Source organism: Vipera ursinii (genome assembly GCF_947247035.1).
Source record: "Vipera ursinii genome assembly, chromosome: 1".
In the NCBI taxonomy this organism is placed as follows: Eukaryota; Metazoa; Chordata; class Lepidosauria; order Squamata; family Viperidae; genus Vipera; species Vipera ursinii.
This window is the reverse complement of record NC_139512.1, coordinates 37,157,650-37,178,964: the sequence shown is the minus strand read 5'-3', so window position 1 is coordinate 37,178,964 and position 21,315 is coordinate 37,157,650. Positions and strand designations below refer to the sequence as shown.

Sequence of the window (21,315 nt, the reverse complement as noted above, 5' to 3'; positions counted from 1 at the left end):
TCTCCTCCCATTCCATATGCTTTCCCACCCACCAAAAACTACTACTAAAGGCAATATAGAAATACAGATATATCACTGGATTGAAAAAAAAACATTGACAATCATGAGAAGCACATTAAATAGTTCCGGAGTTGAACTATAATAGCATTTTATCACCTCATAAAGCCAATAGTTCACATCCATGCATTTGACCCCACTTTTCTTACCAAAGCACAAAGCACCTTCCAGATGAATAATGCAAATAATGTATGTCTGCTTCAAATGACATACTAAAACTCTATAGTCTTGTAGTGATGTCCAGCATACCTGTTGTGATTCAGTGTCAGCCTGTGGTTCCGGCAGCTGGGTCGGATGATTCTGAAGAGGGAGGAGGAGGTGGGGTTTGGAGAGCCTTTGGTGTCAGAGGGAGGTTCTGATGCACTGCAGGACTCTCAGCCTGGCCCCTCCCATCTTGTTCAGACTCAACCGTGTGAGCACGAGGGATTGGAAAAAGATGATCCACAGCTGGCTCTGTTCAGGGACGCTAGGAGCAGGAGGCAATCTAGCAGAGCAGAACAAAGGAAGGCAATGTGGCAACTCGGGAGAAGGCAATGAGAAGCCACGCCTTGGGACTGCTGATAAAAGGGGAAGGTGTGGGAGGTGCTGGTTGCTGAAGGCAACCGTTTGAAGATCTTCTGCTAGAGCCCTGGTCTGTTATTCTTGTTTAACTCTTGTTTAACCTTTTGGTTTAAGTCTTGTTTGAACTTTTTGTTTCACTTTTGTTTGAACTCTTTGGAAATAAATTTGGTTGGGTTTTTTCCAGCCTGTTGATTATAAAAAGGGGTTGTCCCTGACATTCAAACAGGGCCGGTCATAGGCTGGAACAGAACAATACCTTCTTCACTTATTTCAGTGGATTGATTGAGACATAATATTAAACCATAGTTCACTGTTCCAAGAATAAACCAAGTTGGCCTCCAATTATCTTGTGCTTCCCTTTCTTGCTCCAGTATGATTACAGAAAAGAACTCAGACAACTGTGCTTCCACTTTAGATTAACAATAGTTTTAATGTCCAGTCTGCATCAAAGATTTTGCTAGTCTTAACCTGGATAGCAGAAAGAGGTGAACTTAAAACCATTGTTATGAAGCTGACTTGTTTCTACTAATTATTGTAAACATTAACTGTAGTTTAGAATTTAGTCTGGAGATTGGAAATGGTAAGAAGAGCATATCGACCAGGAGAATTGTGTAACACTTCACAATGTTTTTTCACTATATTTTGATGCAGTCTTTAAATGATTCATCTTTCAGTCACAGGCTACTAGTAATTTCCTAGACATAATACAGATATTTCATTCATTAAGAAAGATGTTTTGCATCAGGCATAGGCAATCAAATGTGTTATCATATAGCAGTGGGCATCCACAGGAAAGGAAAGAAGGAATATCAAATACTTCATAACACCACTTCCTGGTTGCATTCCAAAACCAGCACAAGTTACATGATGTGTGATATTTGACAATAATGTCACAATGTATGTGACACCATCATGGATTCTACTGAACACCTATAATTACAACTCCCACATTTTTTGTCACTGGTTTGATAGGAGTCAAGGAGGTTTGGAAAGATATGACCACAATCTTTGTTCTGTGAGCTTTGGGGGAACAGAGCAAGGAATGGGGCAAGGAAATGAAATAATTAAAGCTTTCAGAAAAGAATAGCACTTCCTCCTTCCTTGAGTCATTGTCCCCAATACAAAAGTAGTGGATTCTCTTAATTGTTATCACCAGTTAGCACCCCATTTATTCATTTAAACCAAAATTTAATCATGGCAGCATCTCATCAAGAATGGATAAAAAAGGCAACTATTCTAGAATAGAATAGAATAGAATAGAATAGAATAGAATAGAATAGAATAGAATAGAATAGAATAGAATAGAATAGAATAGAATGGAATGGAATGGAATGGAATGGAATGGAATGGAATGGAATGGAATGGAATGGAATGGAATGGAATGGAATGGAATGGAATGGAATGGAATGGAATGGAACGGAACGGAACAGAATGGAACAGAATAGAATAATAACTTTATTGTCACTTTAAATGTACACTAATTGGCATACATTAAAATGAGATCTCATTGCATACAGCTCTCATTGCATACAGCTCTCAAAGCTCTCCAATATACACTGCACAAATGACAAAAAATAAATAAATCATGCATATATCCACATACTGTACACACATATATGGCCCAAACAACACAGTCTAGTTCGGATGTGGCGAGAAAAACAAATCTTGAGAGTTTATCAGACAGATGGCATGGGGAACAAAGCTGTTACAGAATCTGGTAATCCTACTAGAAATTTACTAGAATTAAGAATATTTAAGATTGATTCTAGTATCAGACTCAGAAGGGGATTAAAATGTGAAAAGCATGCAAGAAAAATAAGGGGAGCCGATGACAAAGGTGTCTATGGAGGAATGATAAGAAAATAGTGGAGTAGAAACATTAAGATATACAGTATTCAAGGTTGTGTATATGACAAAGATTTCTGTAGAGCCCTGTTTCTTTTTTATATAATTTTTATTGAAATTTATCATAATATAAAATACAAATAGAAATGAAAATAGTAGGGAATGCAGAAGAAAAAAAAGAGGGAAAGTAGTGTGAGGGGAAGGAAAAAAAAGAAATGACTTCCAATTTCTTTAGTGCAGTAAACTACAAAATAGAGTTGCAAACTCAGCTTTATACTTTTACATCAATGGTGAAATACTAGCCATTTTTATAACAGCAAACTAATCATAACCCAAAATCAAAATGTCATTTTTTTCTGTTTCGAGCACAAAATCTCGAAGCAGTCTCCAAGTGGAAACAAAACAGGGTACATTTTTTTCTTAATTAAAACAATTGATTTTGCCATTTTTGCCAACTCTTGTCACTTTTTTGATCCATTCTTCCATTGGATTTTTTAACATATATATATATATATATATATATATATATATATATATATATATATATATATATATATATATATATATATATATATATTGAAGTTTATTCTAATGTAAAATACAAATAGGGGATAATAAGGGAATAGGAAAGTGAAAAGGAGAAAGAAGTGTGAGGTAAAGAAGGAAAACAAAAGTTGTAGGTCAGTGGTTTTCATTTTCAGCAACTTTAAGATGTCTGGACTTCAAGTCCCAGAATGCTAGCTGGAGAATTTTGGGAGTTGAAGTCCTTAAATTTTCTGACATTGAAAACAATGTTGTAAATCTATAGAAACAAACTTGATTTACTTCCTAAGGCAGTATGGGATATACTGTATTTCTCATGTTATATTAACAGTAGTGTCTTGAAATATAGCTTATATAAAAATATAACAATTTATCATGTAATATCTTCTCTATAACCAGCACCTGACCAGTTATGAGCAACAGAATTTTGCTTCAGCAAAAGCTTACAGCAAATCTTTTGCACAATTCATAACATAGATAATAAGCCAAATAAATCGAACCCTCTCCCTTTGGACAAAATAAGCTATTTCAAAATGAATTTCCCCTCATTTCTCTCCCCCACCTTGTTCCTCAATTTCAAGAGGCAAGCAAAACTTATTTGTTTTTTAATGCATATTATGTAAGCATGTTTGTTCCCAGATTGAGCGTTGGAGTGCCAACATGTACCAAGGGAACACAGAGATGCTGGCACAACCTTAATGATCGGATGCATTTATATCCAACCAAAAAAAGGGGGGGAAGGGAGAAAACAGTTATCTCTCCTGTCAACATTTCCTATAATATGTTCTTCAAAGTTTCTTTCTGATTGAATACATTTGAGAGGTATGCTGTAGGTAGACAAGATAAATTAGTGCAAAGGGCAACAGCAAAACAAGAGCTTTGCAGTGACTTTATGTGTAACACCATGGTCACCACAGAAGGCAAAATATAGCAGCATACCCCTTTCTATCACCTATCCAGGACCAACCATTTCAATTCAGACCTGCCTCCATCAGCAATTATTCACTTGGTGGCAGGAAATAGGGAGATGAGATAGCAAGGTTATTACCATCAATCAATGAGGACCAAGAGTTGTTTGTTCTCCTTTCTAGAAGTGCCCTTTTCAGTGGTCTTCCTATCATGTCATTATGACTGTGATGAGCAAGATATGTGTTAAGAAACATGGAAAAAAGATTGATTTAATAGCCCAAGTGAAGGAACATCTGTGATCTAGCAGAGTAGAAATAGCTGGTGATTGTTCATTTCTTGGATAAGAACAATATCCATGGAGTCAGTTGTAGTAGTGTTTGGCCATCACCAGCAGTCAAGCACTTAACTGGGTAATATCAAAGTGGGGAGGATGAACTTAGCACTTTGTGTTTGCAATAGTGGTGAATATCTGTAGCTCAGGTGTAGAATGAGGATGAAGGTTTGTTCTCCGAATTTGTGGGTTGGTTTCTGAATGTTTCATTACAAGGCTAGGTAACATCTTCAGTGGAGTTTAGGGGATGTCAGTGTCAGTATTCTTCTGTTTGTAAGGGCTTTGTGTAGTAAGTAGGCATGTGTCAAGTGAGGGTCTTATAATGCATCTTGTGATGGGTCAGGTGTGAGTCATCAGTGTGGGTCATGTGATGGGGAGGTTACATCAGGTGAGGGTTATTGGGAGGTGAAGTGCTGCTTGGGGGGCTTGCATGGGTTGGTTGAGAGTTGCTGCTGTCTCTGGTTGGCTGTGTGGTTGATTTGGATTCTGAGGGGTTTGTAGGTTGGTTGTAGGTCAATGTGTCTGTTGATGGAATTGCTTGTGGAGTGCCAGGCTTCGACGAACTCATGAGCATGGTGGGTGGTAGCATGGCCAATGATTTTTGTGTTGCTCCAATCGAACTGGTTCTGTTTGGTGTTGGTGTGGGTAGAGGTTAAGAATTTGGGATCCTGACGTTTGACTGCCAGACAGTGTTTGTGGATCCTGCTTTTTAATTGATCTGATGTTTGTCCCACATAGAAGTGGTTGCAATTGTTATAGTTGATTTTGTAAATTACATTGTTTCTTTCATCCTTCTGTATCTTGTCTTTGTTTCTGGGTAATTCCTGGTGGAGTGTGGCTGTGGATTTGTGTTGCTATTGCTATTACACTTTGTGTTTCTTTAAGAATTTATCATGTTAGCCTGGGACTTCTAGCAAGAGAATTCAGGATTGTATTGGCAACATAGATTCTCATAGGACATACAACTTTGGTTAATGACCACTCATTCAGTGACAATGGTGCTGAATGAGTGGTGGTTATGACCCGTTCTCAAAATTCTGACCAACTTAGTATCTGCGTGCTAACATGATCACAATCTGGGTGCTTGACAATTAGCTTGCACTTAATGATGTTTACAGCATCCTGCAGTTATGTGATCATCATTTGCAACTGTCTTGCCAGTTTTCCACAAACAAAGTTAGTGGGGAAACTGGCAGAGAAGGTCACAAGTTACTTAGTTAAATCTCTTCCCCCCCCCCGTGAACCTCCCCTAGGCCCTCTGCATTCAGCCACTCAGACATCCTCACACACTATCTCCAAGCCTCTCAGCACTTATGCTACACTTCCCTAATCACTTGCATGCCCTCTCCCACCCTTTGTGCACACTAGCACATATTTTCCTATTCGGCAAATGGGAAAGCCTGTTCTCACTCTGTGCCTCTCTAGCACCAGGACAAGCCCTCATTCTCCCTCCCAGCCAGAAGTAGCCACTTCACCTGCCTATTTGCAAGCTTCTGGGACTTCCTGCCAGCTTCCCCACTGAGTTTGATTGTTGGAAGCTGGCAGATAGTTCCAAGGAGGTGATCGCTTAATGACCCAATAATCCTTGCTTAACAACAGCAACAGGGCCTACAGGGATTGCCATCACTAAGTGATGCAGCCATGTGGCCTTATGCTTTATGACCACATCATTTAACAATGGAAATTCCAGTCATAATCGAAGGACTACCTATAATGAACATTTGCAATCTTCTGTTGGGCATAACTGATTATCATTTCTAGCTTTAATAATGTATAAGATCTTTTTACATGAAAACTCCAAACCAAAATGTATTTACAACAAATAGATGTTCAAACACAATCTTTCAACATACAACATGACTCATAAATGCATAAACTGATAAGCAATATCTGCTGTAGAACAGGTGAGACTTGCAAGACTCTCAGTGGCGAGAGCGTTTCTTCAAGGTGCTTCTATGAATTCTTCCTTCTTTCCTATCTCTATACTGCTTTTCTATTGTCTACCCACTCACCCCATGATGGAGCATGCTAGGTCTTCAGTGAACTGTTTTACAATGTTTGCTCCTCATAAACAATTATTTTCTTTTGAAGTTTTTTTTTTAAAACATATTTTTACAAAGTATTTGCTACAGGTTTCTCCAAATCTGCTGATACCTTCTCCTTTGATGTGAATAATGTTGCATAAATATGCCTGTTGTGTAAGATACAGAATAATGACACAAACAAATACCTGTTAAGGAAAAACAAAGCAGAGAAATGTACAATTTATACTAAATAATTCCTAAAAGAAAAAAATATATTCATTTCTTAATATTTAGATAAGACATTTGCTTTCATTACAAAACAAGGCCTGATTTCAGTATGTGTATGTGTGTATAATATACCTACACAGTGATATATATAAGGCTAAAAATGATTAGTAAGCAGTTAAAAAGGGTGAGAGGATAAAAGCTTTATTTAAGATAAATGCAACAATATGTCCTTGTCATTTCTTGGCTCTGCAGCTTGCTGCTTAACCGAAACAAAAACAAGACAAAGTGAGTTTCCTGCACTTTTTTTTAACATTTGAGCAAACAATTTAGTTTAATATTAGAAACAAGTTTACATGTGGTTGCTTAGGAATGAATAATATTCCTTGATGCCCTCTGATATGCACCAAACTGCTCTGGGATGTTTTTGCAATTCAGCTTGAGCAGTTACCAGAGTATGCAGTGCAGAAGAACATGACATTGTAATCTTGGTCATGTTTTATTTATACAGAGCAGTGGAGCCAATAGGGTGTGTTAACAAACAAAGATGATTGCTTCAGGGGCAGTCTCTCATCCTGAGGTAATTAAGACAAAGTAGCTTCCCTAGCCGAGAGATACCCACTGCAGACAACCTTTTGTTTTCCTTTGCTAAAATGATCTGCCTCAACCAGGCGGGCAGGGCTGTATCTGTAGAAATTCAGTGGTGTTCTTTCATTGGTTAAAAGATCCATCATTAAAAAGGGCAGAACATAAATTATATTTCTTTTAAAAATCCATATTCCTTGAAAGCCACCAAATAGAAAATGTCAGACTCCAAGATAGAGCTGGATCCACTGAGGGTGGGGGAGTAATAATAACAATAAGAAGAGACTAAGATAAATGAGGAAGGCAGGAAGCTCCTAAATTAAAAGCATTATCTCAATGGCCAACTACCACTGCTTTGTACCACATATTGAGAGAGGTTCAAAAGCTATGATTTCAACCATTTATCTCTTTTAGGGCAAGATATGAAGGAAATCAGCCAACCTGTTGCTGTCTAGATACATTGGAACTGCAATGTACTTGTACTGATGATGTTACCTAGTTTGGTAATAAAATATCTGCAAACAAACAACCAAACTCAGAGAACACTAAGGATTCCATGGTTTATTCCTGACTTACAAATATTCTTTTCCATATGTTGGAACTATAACCACCAGGACTCAACAAAAGCTATGTTGCTGAAAAAATCTTGGAACTACAAACCGCAATACATCTGAAAAGTAACAGGTTGTAGAAGACTAATTCTAGGGCTGACCCAATGATGTTATGTTGTCTTAGACAAAGAACAAAAAAAAGGCCTCCTGCCATTATTCTATATATTGAAGTGGTCCTTGCTAGCAGCTGACTCTTACTTCATGATATGGTGACAGCATTTGTGAAAAAGATTGTGTAATAGTAATGAAATGCAAACTGAATATGTGAATGCAAAAGAGATCAATGTACTGTAATTTTAGGTTGCATTAACATAAATACCATTTATAAATCATGACAAGTAATAGTTCCAACCTCCGCTCTTTGGGGGCAGACCCTATCTCAACCACCATATTAAGTTATGGGTATCACTTTTTAAGAAGGATTCAGATATACTGGAACAGATTCAGAGTAGAGTAACAATGATGATAAGGGGACTAGAAACCAAATCCTGTGAAAAGAAACTGAAGAAACTGAAAATGGTTAGCCCCAGAAAAAGAAGACGGAGGAGAAATCTGTTTTTATGCATATATTTTAAAAGGTATCACACTGATGAAGATCAAGATCTATTTTCCGCCACTCCCAAGTATGGCTCCAGAGCAATGATTTCAAGTTCTTTTAAGGTGGATTCTTAGCAAATGTTAGAGAAGAAAAAAGCCCATTCCAAACAATAAGAGCAGTTAAAGGATTGAATTGGAGAACTTGTATATTCTCTTTCACTGTATGCATTTAAGCAGAGGCTAAGGCTAAACACATTTTGGAAGCGTTTTAATTTGGATTCCCCATACTTAGCAGAAGACTTGATGATATTTCTAAAAGACTCTTTAGTCTCCATGATGGTACAGTTTCTCCCTGGAATATGTATCAGTAGTGTAGTATTTTTACAGGGTCCCCTTAAATATCTTCATCCTCCAAAATAAGGAAATAGCTGAGGAGCTCAGCAAAAAAGCTAGGGACATCTTTACAACATCTGCTTTCTGAAAACACGTATTCACTCTGTCCCCTCAAACCTATGACTCTTTGACTGTTCTCTTTCTAATTATGCTTGTGGAATTTTTTTCCAGAGAAGAATAGGCTATCAACCATTGGAATAATAAATTACACAATGGCATTTGATAACTAAAGATTTAGCAGAGATGTATATATTCGCCTTTGTTCCCCCACCCTAAAAATATGTTTACAAATAAATGTATCATTAAAGAATAAAGAGCAAAGTAAAAATTATGGGGTTTTTTGTAGGGTTTTATTGGCAATGTGACTTGCACAGTATGGTTCAGTTTTTTACTTCAATTCAAAATTCAGAAGCATATTTGTGGCATGAACATGTGGGATTTTGAATTCAAAATATGTTTCCCAAGTTGTTCTGCAATATCCCTTGAATATTGGGCAAGGAACAGATTTTGTTTCTCCTTTTTTTCTTTTAAAAAAGAGCACTAGCTTCTGTTATGAAAGGAATATGTAAGTTTTCAAGTGATAAAAGCAAAATGAAAAGTTTAACTATTAATCTATAAAGCTATATACTCTTATGTAAAAGAGGATTATTTCACTTTCCAGTTTTGCCCAGAAAAGTGAAATGCCAGCACTGTTTGCAAACATTCTTGTAGAGGTACAAACTGCAGGCCTAATCTCTATAGTTTCTCTTTCAGTTGGCAGGTCATGTAGGCATTTAACCCCAAATTCACAATGGATGTAGATGTGTCTTCATGCTGTAGTATAGAGACAGAAAAGTGTATTTGTAAATACTGTGAAACCTGGAATTCATCCATAGTCTACTGATGAACTAATAAAATTCAAGCCTTTATGTAATCTTAAACCATTCCATTTTGAGTACTGGATGTATTGTGAAACCAGCCATATAGAAACATTTTAGGGATGCAAGCCATCTCCAATGAAATTTTAAATTGTCCTGCTTGATATATGCAATGATCTTCTCCAGATTGCTTTGAAAAGCATTATTTGAGAATTGAATATATAACATCCCTACATTTGGTAGACAAAGATCAAGAGCAATGTGCTGTTTTTTCTACTATGAGTTAGACTCCCCCCCCCCCGCCTTCAAGATTTCTCCATGGGGAGGATTTTACAACTTTCCCTGATATAATTCTGCTATATAAGAGAGAAGTAGACTTCAGATATTAAGGCACTGAACACTCAACACTGAAAGACTGGGTAGTTTTATATCTCAGTTTTTTGTTTTCTCACTAAATCAGGAATGCACAAATTTTCCCAGGGGAAGATTGCAGAATTTACCTTTTGAGCAGCATATCAAGGATTAGGATGATCAGAACTCAGAAGAGATTGGGGAAGGACAAAGTTTAATTTGATTTAAATTAAATCCCAATTAAATAAACTAATTAAGTACAATTTATTAAATACTTCTACTTCTCCTACATTAAAATTGAAGGATTTGGTGACAATGTTTGGGGGGATTCTAGAAACTGTATCCAAGGTTTTCATGGCTCTTAGCTGGTATATTCCTGCAGTAAATCAATTTTAAAGAGACCAACTGGTATTCTCAAGATTTTTAATGGGAAGATTGCTTTCCTGTCCAAAAGGTCCCCAAGATGGTATATATATATATTTTAAAAATACACAAAATAAAATAAGCCCATATTTAAAACAAACTGGGGAGCAACTTAATCCAAGTTGAAGTCTTCATTATAGCACAGGGAAACATTAAAGCTAGGGAAATATTGGATCACTATGATCTGCTTCAGACAGGAAGGCGATGCAGAGTGGTGAGGATGGCAAAAAAGATTGCCAGTTCTCTTCCTTCCATTGCTTAAGCAGGGTCCACCATGACCTGTTTTCCTTGTTACCTTCTGGGATGAGGCTCCATGGTATCTGAAGCAGAACATCCAGATTCAGTCAGTTTTATTCCATACAGTATCAACCTTGTGAACTCTCAAGCTTCCTTTTTCCGCTATGGACAGGATGGACAGTGATCAATATTTATGTTATTTATATGTAAGGGTGTAAATTTATACATGTGTTATATATACCGTGTTTAAATGTGTGTTATGTATGTATACACTTTTGAGAGCAAGCAACAAAATTTCATTTTAATGTGTGCCAGCTGCCCACAGTAAAAAATGACAATATTCTCTCTCTCCCCGCCCCACAAATGAAATTTGCCACACATATGCAACAATCTAATTTTCTATGTTTGTTGATAAACCTCATTAAATGTTAAACAATGAAGTAAAAACAATCTCTCAGACAGCCACAGACCTTTTTGATAAAACAAATGTTGGTTTGTTCCAGAGATATAGTGAAGCCATAAGTATGAACTCTAAGCAGAAATGCAGGATATACACATACATCAGAATAAAAAAGTAGAAGGAATTTAATTATCTACATAGTATGTGTCAATAAAGTAATTTAGCCACATTTAATATCAGTTGCAATCATCAAACATTCTCAGAAGCCCCACATAGTGTGCATTACAGTGGTCTAAAACAGGGGTTCCCACCTGTGGGCAGTGGCCCACTAGTGGGCTGAGGAGTTTGCAACTGGGTTGTGGAAATGGCCGGCAAGTGTGCACACACATCCTCACTTGCAGCAGGCAAGCTTGACTGTGCTCCAGTTACATGAGAGGCAGGCATGCATGCACAATACTTACACAAATGGAGCTGCACACAAGTGTGCACTTGCTATCTGCTTGCATGAGCCATCCCCTCCCTCCCCCCAGTCTGCAAAGCCAGAAACGTTGGGGGAAACTCTGGTCTAAAACACAGTGCTCAGATTCACCTTTTGCGGAAAAATGCACAAGTGAAATTCTAATTGAATAAACCAGATTATTCTGCTATATGGTTTCCACCCAAAACCTGAAAAAAGACAGTTTCTTTAAAAGACTGTTACATTCAAATACCTGTTGTCCAAATCGCTTCTTCCAAACCATTATTGAAGCACGCATAGCCCTAGACTGGGTTCTCTACCTCTGTGTTATGCTCCTTTCTTCAAGTGGTCAGGAAATACTGCCCAACTTTTCTATAATACTAATTGTGGAAAAAGAGGTATGTAGGAACACTTTTGGAGTGGCAAGACACATAGTATCTGTTTAAGGGAGAAAGAGAAGTCTCTGTCTTCTAAGCATAAAACTCTTTTTTTTTCTCTTTTCCTTTTTCCAAGTTCAGTGAGATATTTATATGCCTCTGAGGAAAGGGTTTTGTCCAGTATGGCAGGCGGCTGGACAGAAAGTGTCACCAAAGACTTCTTTCATTCTGGGCTGTTTTCAGGTTCATCTTATCACCTCTCCACATACTTTTGGAGAACTGTGGATATATGATGTATAGAGTTGGTGCAATTAAAATTGTTTAAATGTATTTGAAAATGCCCTGATCTAGCAACCTGCTCTGCTTTGTAAACAATCATGCACATTGTTGCACTGATCACATTATTAAAAGAAGTGTTGTCCTTTGCTCACAAACATTTCTGTCCTGAAAGAGGTTGAGGGGAGATATTTAAACAGGTATTGTTCTAAGAACTTTGAAGGTACCCAACTAAAGCTGCCTTTAATTAGTGTCCTCTGAAGCATTTACCATTTCTATTATATTCATCCCATTCGATCAAAAAAATTAAACATCTCTGAATCTTTCCCATTATAATCTGTGGATGGGTTTTTTTCCCAAATCAAATTTCGTAGCAACTCAGATTGAATCAGGTTGCTCTCAAATTTCAGAACATAAACTTGAATCAAATCATGCCTGTTGTGAATCCCCCAATCATCAAGTCATATTGAATCAGAGCTGAAGGCAACAGGCCTCATAAAAATTACGTCCTGATCGCCATCATAGCCTGATGTTACCTGCTAATTTAAGAATAACGAAACCATGTAGATAAAATTATGTAAAAAACCATCTTAATTACCCTGCATTGTTTGAAAAATCTTAAAACGCTGCTTAATCCCAACCACTGCTGAATATCAAAATAGGAAAATATGACCCACATCATGATCCTAATGTGAATTCTGTATTTTGTGTAACTTATCCATCCATGGTCTCCACATACAATTGTTTTTTCTCCTGCCCACTTTTTAATGTTTCTTCCAAGTTTTGTCAAGAATTGGGGTGGAAACTCCAATCCTTTTATATAATCCTACAACCCACACAGCTCAAGACAGCATCATTAATGGTGAAAGATGTTATATTTCACAACTAAAGCCAGTTTCCTTACTTCTAGGTAAAAGGCTATCACTGATATTTTCTTGATATCTACGTAGTCTATCATTCTCAGTAGGATTTTTTCAGCCTCCTGAAGTTTATGTACCCAAGGTATCCTGAATGTGCATAAGCACAATATGTTTCTTAAGTTTACTCTAATGCCTTTGCACAGTTTCCTGAAATGCGCTACTGCTTATTCCCTTTTTAACTCAGAACACATCCTTTTCAGTTCCTAATATTCTTTACTGCTCCTTCATCAAAACACAATGTTTAAAGCATATTTATTTGAATGTGTAAAGTTCTCTTAACTTATGCTGTGAACAAAGTGCTCCCTAACAATCATTTTAATGGTGAAGACTGTTTGTGCATCCCATACACTCCCATTCTCTTCACTCTACTACTGTAGATATCACTGAAGGTATAAAGCTATGAGGGCAGTTAAGACCTGGACTTTGGGCCATGATTCAACTTTGAGGAATTATATTTCAGCCTTGATTACCACATTATTGTATTGGTGCATAATAATATGCACTATTTTTTATTTGTTGGTTTTGCTTTTCTTTTAAGTAATGCCACTTGTCTGAATTGTGACTATATAAATAAAATTTGAGTATGACGTCTAAGAAACTAGACTCACTCCTTGAACAAGGAAAACAAGTACTTGAGTCTCTTTGAATGACCACAACTTTACTTTCAGATGAAACATTTTCCTTTTATCCACAAGTCTACAAAGTCAAGAAGGGAAAATGAAGAGGTGTTCTTTACAAATGTTTGAAAGTACACTTCCATATTAAAATAGTGTTTCTGGGACTGCTGTATACAAGGAGCTTAGTAATGTATTTTAACAATCCTCCCCCTCCCCCTAAAAAACATGGAGTCTAAAACAATTTTTTAGTTAAGGAAAATGTCTTCCATATAATCCATGCTAGTTTGAACTCCTTCAAATAAGCAGTAAAGACAATATTTGGAGATCATGTCAAATGTCCAATTTATTAGTTTTTATAACTTGAAACTGGAACAAACGTTGTTTTGAATGAGTGTACAAATGAAATGGTAGACACATGCTGAACTCAACAATATGACAGTAAGGGGAGAAAAGAGGCCAAAAGTCTTGTACAGAGGATAAAAGGAACAATAAATATTTTACTAAGTGATATTGAAATGACATCCTGCCATCTCAATATTTGTATCCATAATAGAAAATGTGCTCCTGTTTTTTTTAAATGGAGCACAAATACCAAGCAATAATAAATAGTTCCAAACTTGTTGTAAAAGACAAAACCTCCAAGTAAACAACAAAAGCTCATACAATAAGAAATAGAAAAGGTAATAAAAATAGTTTACTTGCTGGTACAAATGCAAACAACTGAAATCAACAGTACTTTGCTTTGCAATTCTAAAATACAAAGAGCACCATAAAATGAGTATGCCTGTGAAAATAAAACCTTGGACTGTGATCAGGACTAGGATGAAATGCTGAAATCATGACAATATTCAAAAAGTACATCTTAATTTTTTTATTTTAAAACCTTTTTTTATTAAAAAAAAAAGTCACTGCAGAAATGCTCTGTGAATGAATTTTAACAAGTGCGGGACAGGCTTGAAATATGGAATAATTTTGACTTAAACAATTTTTTTTTTCAGTTGTAACAGCAAAGATAACTAGGATATGCCCACAATTGTGCCTTGTAAAACTGGAATCCTAAAAGCAGAAAAAGTGGGGTCCTGCTAGTTTCACTGAATATAACGTTTGTGTTTTAGAATACCACACACTGTATTCTCAGGTATTCAAATCACAACTGCCGATGGTTCAGTTTTGAGTTCATCTACAATGAAAAAGACAGTGACAGATCTGAATTCACCTGATTACAGAATAAGATGAAACTAACTTCTTGGAATGAAAATTATACTCCTAAATTTTGACCAAAAATATTCCAAAATTCACTGACCCATTTCCCAATGTAGGAAAAGTCAAATGCACAAAATACTGTACTGTGCCTTTAAGAAGTTAATTTTATTCTCTGCTCTTTGAAGTTCATTATAGATACAACCAGTGAACTGTCTTTCCACAATGGATTTTACTACTAGCATTATTTTATCCCTAATTTGGAAAAGATGAACAGAACAGGTTAGATGCATCTTCTTTTCCTGACCATAGCATTTCCTAAAGAGAGTTTACACTTGGACATTTTCGACTGAGAGCAAGGCCCTCACCTGAGTTTTTTGTTCTCTGCCCCTAAATTTAGCATATGATGCCCTCAGGAATGGAAGAAACTGAGGAGAGGAATAGACTGCTGGGAAAGGAGAATTAATGAAGATCTAACTTTTCATCTACTGATGGATCTCTCCACTGCACAAGGAACTTCTCATGGGCAAGAAAAGCCCTCTTGCCAACTGAGACATTTTAGATCTAAATCTGTGTTTTGTTTTCATGATCAATTCCTCTCCAATGATTTTTTTCATAACATTATCAGTAGCTTTTTCACCAGACTTCAGCAATCACTGCCTGCCTTACTCCACTCAAATAAAATAAAAGATGGAGGGGAAACATACCTTAATCAATAAAATAAGTACAGAATTTCATCCTAGTCCTTCAAATATTTGTAAAATTTATGGAATGTACAATTAGGAATCAACAGTAGCAGCAAAGCAGACAAAAGAACACAGACTGGCAAAACCTGTACAATGGTCCCTTTCTTACAGGGAGAAAAAAAAGTAGGATGCGCCTGGACCAATTTTTACTCCACTGCAATTCACAGTTGTACTCAACAGAATGCTGCTCTTTCTTCTTTTTTCCCTTTTAAAATGACTTCAGCTGAAAGCTGTGAAGAGAATGGGGTAGAAGGTGGAAATGAACAGGTACCCTGATCCCATAAAGTCTCCAGATCAGGCCCCTCTGAAGGAAGAAGGCTTTACATAGTAGAAAACCTTGCACAGTTGGGTGAGTTGAGGTCTGGTTACACATTCCCTTAACCCACAGTTGACACGAGTGCTACCGTCTGTTCAATGATGAGAGGAGAGCAAACAGACCACTTCATCCCTCAGGAGATGCAGTGCCATCTAATTCAGTATCGCTGGATACCTTAAACACACATATAAGTTTTATGGAATGTAGTTAGAAAGTTTACATTTGCTAGGAAAAAGTCACCTTCCTCTGGGGTGAGGGGAATTGTGGAATGTTAAGTCAAACAAGTTCACAAAAATGAAATTTCTTTTAACAAGAGACAACAGCCAACCACCTAGTTCAACTATACCTGGGAAGGCCTTGATACAAGGGGTCCAGGCAGCTTCAAAGTTATTACTGCCTTGAAGGAACAAGCAGTTTTTTTAGGCCATTTCTGACAGAAAAAATATTTATATATATATTTATATTTTTATATATATATATATACACATGCACACAACTAAAATAGTGAACAAAAATTTTAAATGAAACAAAATTTAATAACCCTAACACCCCCTCCAATAATTAAAAATAATAATTGGTTTTTTTTCTTTTACCCATAGGTTGTCAAACAACCATTTTACTTTACCTTCTTCTGTACAATAAGGTCTTGACATACAAATTTTTTTTACTATTTTATCCTGCCAAATTAAAAAAATATATTATGGCAGCCTGTTTGTTTGTTTTTATTTTTATTTCCAAATTCACTAACAAAAAAGTACATTAAATCCCTTTAAAAGGACAAGCGTACAGTTAAAAAATTACAAGTTCCAGTAAAAATACAGCAAGTGCCTACATTATATGAATCAACCAATATCAATATTCATTCCAGAAGAGGGAAGGGACAAGGTGGGTAAGGAAGGAAGAGATAAAAATAGGTACAGGTCAGAAATGTGATTTTTTTTTAATCTGCAAAGCAATAACAATATTAAGCATTTTTTCTAAGTACTTTTTCTACATGGTGTAGCAGTCACCTTTTAATCCCCAAATACAGTTTCTATACATTTTTTCTTGAAATAAAAATTTAACACCCAAGGCAGAAAAAAAAATACTAAAACTCAGACTTTACAGTTACAGTGACAAGAACAAATTTTATAGACCCACCATTTAAATTTTACTGCAACATTTTCAAGGAAAAAAGAGAAAAGTTTTTTTTTCTTTCTGGTTTTGTAAAATGCCCAGGCATTCTCCATTATTACAAATACTGGTCCACTTTTACAGTAATCAAGAAATTTTAATATATATAATATATACTAAAACCCCGTCACCAAAAGAAAACAATATACACATGGCCATTATGGCATTTTTAATAACCTATTAAGCAAACTTTGAAAAAAAAAGATTGCTCAAACACACATACACACATTTTTTTTACCCTTGTATGTATTCAATACTGTAAACGTATTTTAAGACAGAGTGCACTAAATTTAACTTTTTAAAAAATTAGCCGTTGTTCCTGAATTATTTTTCATTCAATGATAACAACTTGCAATTTGTGTCATTTGAGTTTTAATTCAGCAGTAAATCATTTCCATTCCATTTCCTAAGCAGCGTTGTCCTGAAAAAAAAGAGAAAGGCTGAGAATAATTCAGCAAATGGATGTCCGAAGTTGTGCTGGATATACATCTTCATTTGATTGGGTCTTATGGCATTTTCATGTCCACTATCTTCAACCAGGCTTTTTTTAAAAAATGTAAATGTGGCTCTTTGTTTTTTCATCTAAAGAACATATCTTTCTTGTTCTATCTTTTTTGAAAAGTCTTTTCATTTCACAAAAATTGTTTGCATGTGTCTCAAGAGACTGAAATAGGAAGATCAGTTTTCAAGGCACTCACATCAAATTGATATGGCAGTAGAAAAACTGTCCAATAAATTATTAGTTTTTTATAGTGCCAGTATTGTGAATGCCATGCTTAGCAACACTGACACTTAATCTCAGATGTCCCCCCTTTAATAATTTCACCCATCTCTGGGCCAAGCAAAGACAAAAATGTTGTAATTTCTTGTTTAGAAGCCACTGGTCTTCAATGCAAACAAATAAACAAAAAAAATAGCTTTAAAGTGCGGGTCAACAGAATCAAAATGTAAATTTTATAATAATGTATACTAACTATATCAGGGGTTTTCAAATTATTACCTAGAAAGTCTTAGGTTATGAAGATTTGTATATGGATATGTGTTCACGTGTGTTTTGTTTTTCCTTCCATCCAATCATGTCCGATTCTTGGAGACTGCCTGCAAGTTTTCTTGGCAAAGTTTCTCATAAGTGATTTGCCACTGTCTCCTTCCTAGGGTTGAAAGAAAGTGACTAGTCGAGATAACTCAGCCGACTTTGTGTTTAAAGTGTGACTAGAACTCACACTCTCCTTGTTTCTAACTGGTTTCTGACTTAACCACTACATCAAAAGCACACATACATACACAAACAGATAAAGATTAACATTTCATCTGAGGGCACCTGTTCTGGTCTGAAAGGCTAAAAGAACAGCAAAGAATTAGAGCTATAATAACTTGCAAGAAGTATTATATGTCAGGATGAAAGGACCTTTGTAAATAAGGGAAAGCATATTGTTCCACATTTGATCAATTAACATGTCAGTTAAAGAAATTAGGCTTTGCTCTCAGTCAAAATACTCAAGTTGAGGAGAAGAAAATGAAGAAGAGCTTGTATCTCTTCTAGCCACTGTCCATGCTTCCCTCAGAAGAACCATGGAACTAGAAACAGAAAAGCAAAGCAAGTGAATAAACACTACAATATATTTTCTTCTTTAAATCAATGTTATTTACCAAGTGAAGGTTCCGAATTAAAAGGGTTTTCAATAAAATATTCAAACAGAAGTAACAGTGAAGCAACTGGTGACTTCAGTAAAATTCAGGGAACATTTCAGCAATTCCCAATGAAAGAACCTCTATTTACCATTTACAATTTAATTGGAAAAAATATTTAATATAAATGAAGTATCTCCAATAACTATGCAATGTGTAAAATGGGACTGAAATGTTTTTAGCAAAACAAATGTACAAAAACAGTGTATGTTTTAAAAATGCTAAATTAAAAAATGCATAAGTCCAAAGCATCTTATTTAAAATGGCAGAGTTCTTAAGAAAGTTTTAATTTCAGATATTAAGAAGAGCTTTGTATAACTGTATAAATTCAGAATTTATCAAGAAATTGCATTCTACATTTTGTTAAAGGACTCAGATCTGCAATTTCAAACACAAACAGTTTAGTGAAATCAAGCACCTTTCATTTCAATACCATTTGAAAGGCTGCAAAATTTAAAACCTTAAAAAAATTAATGCTTACAAGTTGTTTAAATGGCACCCTCCTAAGACTGGTTGTTGACCTATTTTCCCTACAATAACATAATTGTGCATTACATGAGAATATTTTGTCAATGAAAAAATGCCTCATCAGTTTACAATTGGTCCTTATATAATAGTTGCTGTACCTATTATGTCTATTATTGTTGGGTATGAGTTTGCTACTGAGGTCCAACTAAAAGGTTTACTTTCAGACTTAAGTTGCATGCTGCTATATTAACGTGTTTTCTTTTTTACTTTTTTCAAACACTTTTAGAAGCTCCTTTAGGAGTTTTAATATTTCCACTTGCCCCACACATTAAGAAACATTTTGATTAAACAGCCATAGCAACTATAAAAACATTGCTGTGTTTAATGTAAACCTGGCTGGCCACATAAGCCAGTGCAAATATACCTGTGGGCCTATCAAAAGTTAAACTTTCATTAATTTTGGGAGCAATATCTGCCTTGTGTCTACTCTCATCTTGAACTAATTTAAAAGCTATGAAGATTGTCTGAAGAGTTGCATCATGTTTTATGTGATCATACAAGAGCAACTTTTTAAAAAGAAAATGCTGTTTACATTCTAATATCAGGGTCTAATATTCTTACATGTGTTCCCATGAGAGTTTAACTGTGATGATTAGCAGCCTTATGTATTGGCTTCAGCATGCCATTAGTTAGAAATCTGTACAAGCTGACTACAAATCACCAGCAATATAGGGGCCTGCCAGGTACTCAAAAATCTTTGCTTCTGTATCTCCAGCAAGCAGCCAAAACAGGAAGCCTTTAGTGAACTACCATATGTGGGTGGTAGGCTGTTTCTAAGGCAACTATTAGGGTGTTGGATGTTATGCTGGTTGGTATCTGTTAAATACTAGGCAAAGTTAGGGAGACATATAATCTTACTGTTTATTCAGTTGTTCTTTTAAGTTGGCCATTTGAAAGAGAGATGAACTTTAAATATGAGCCCAATTTAAGCATTACCTTAGGAGACTAAAGAAGGCTGCAGCTGATCTCATGAGAACGCTAGATTCTCGTGAGAACACCCGCCATAACCCTGCTTGTACTCCATACAATTATGGTAACATAGAGGATAATGTCAGAAGAGAAATTAAAGGATCCTACAATGAAGCTGTAAATCTCTGTGTTGTTGTTAGTTGCAAAGTCGTGTCCGACCCATCGCATCTCTGTGTAATTTACAGTAATACTGAGAATTGAGTTTGGAGATGTATGTATTTATTCCAGGGGTCTTCAAACTTGGCCCTTGGCATGCTGGCTGAGGAATTCTGGGAGCTGAAATCCACAAGTCATAAAAGGGCCAAGTTTGAAGACCTCTGATTTATTCATTCAATTATTCATTCAATCAATTTGTATAGCTGCCCATGTCAAACCTGTGACTCTGGATGATGAAGTTCTTGGAACAGTAACTGAAGGAAGCAAAATTGCCATCTTTCAAACAGGTAAAGAACTGTTGTTCCTAAAATTAAACTGAATATTATTTTCATGTTCTGGAGATATATGTTTTGAAATCATCTAGGGCATATACTTCTGTTTTTCCTATACCCAGGGATTCAGAGTGCTCTAATGATATTGGCAGTCCCTTATTACTGCATTCCAAATATGATTTTACTCAATTATAGAAAAAAGTAATAAATTAAATCACATAAGAAGGATAATACTGAAAAGTCCTGACTAGTCCTGCTCTCTCTTCTTCAACGGCACAACTAGCTATCGTTGGGAATCTTATTTTTAAAACATGAACCTCTCATGGCACATCTTATGTTCCCCAATAACTGGTGTTTTGAAACATACCATCTTTGATTCAGGAAACAATGTAAGGCCATCGTGTCTACTATTCATGGATAAAGAAATCATACGCCAAATATCTAAATCACTTGGCATAAAAATTAGAAGGGAGGAAAAATCATTATAGTAACAGCAGATTTAATTTATACTGAATCTCACAACATTCTACTTTGCCGGATAATCCTGATTCTAATAACTGAAAGAAAAGCTTCTCCACAGTAGACATAATTTTATACATGTTTGTTTTCTCCCAAGCTACTTGCTTTTATCTAAGCTAAAAAGTCCCAGACGTAATGTTTCCTCACAAAGCAATTGCTTTTGCCCCTTGATAATTTTGTTGCTTTTCATGCATTTTCCAGTATGTTTTTA

General features: G+C 35.9%; 1 protein-coding gene across 1 annotated transcript in view; it reads right to left on the bottom strand.

The window, feature by feature from the left end:
• Positions 1-13,862: 13,862 nt before the first annotated feature.
• BCL11B (BCL11 transcription factor B) overlaps positions 13,863-21,315 on the bottom strand; it is a 150,571-nt gene continuing 143,118 nt past the window's right edge. Inside the window, exon 5 of the mRNA XM_083349057.1 lies at positions 13,863-17,392. Within this exon, the coding sequence (XP_083205183.1) occupies positions 17,391-17,392 (2 nt within the window). The 3' untranslated portion in view covers positions 13,863-17,390. The remainder of the gene's footprint in view (positions 17,393-21,315) is intronic.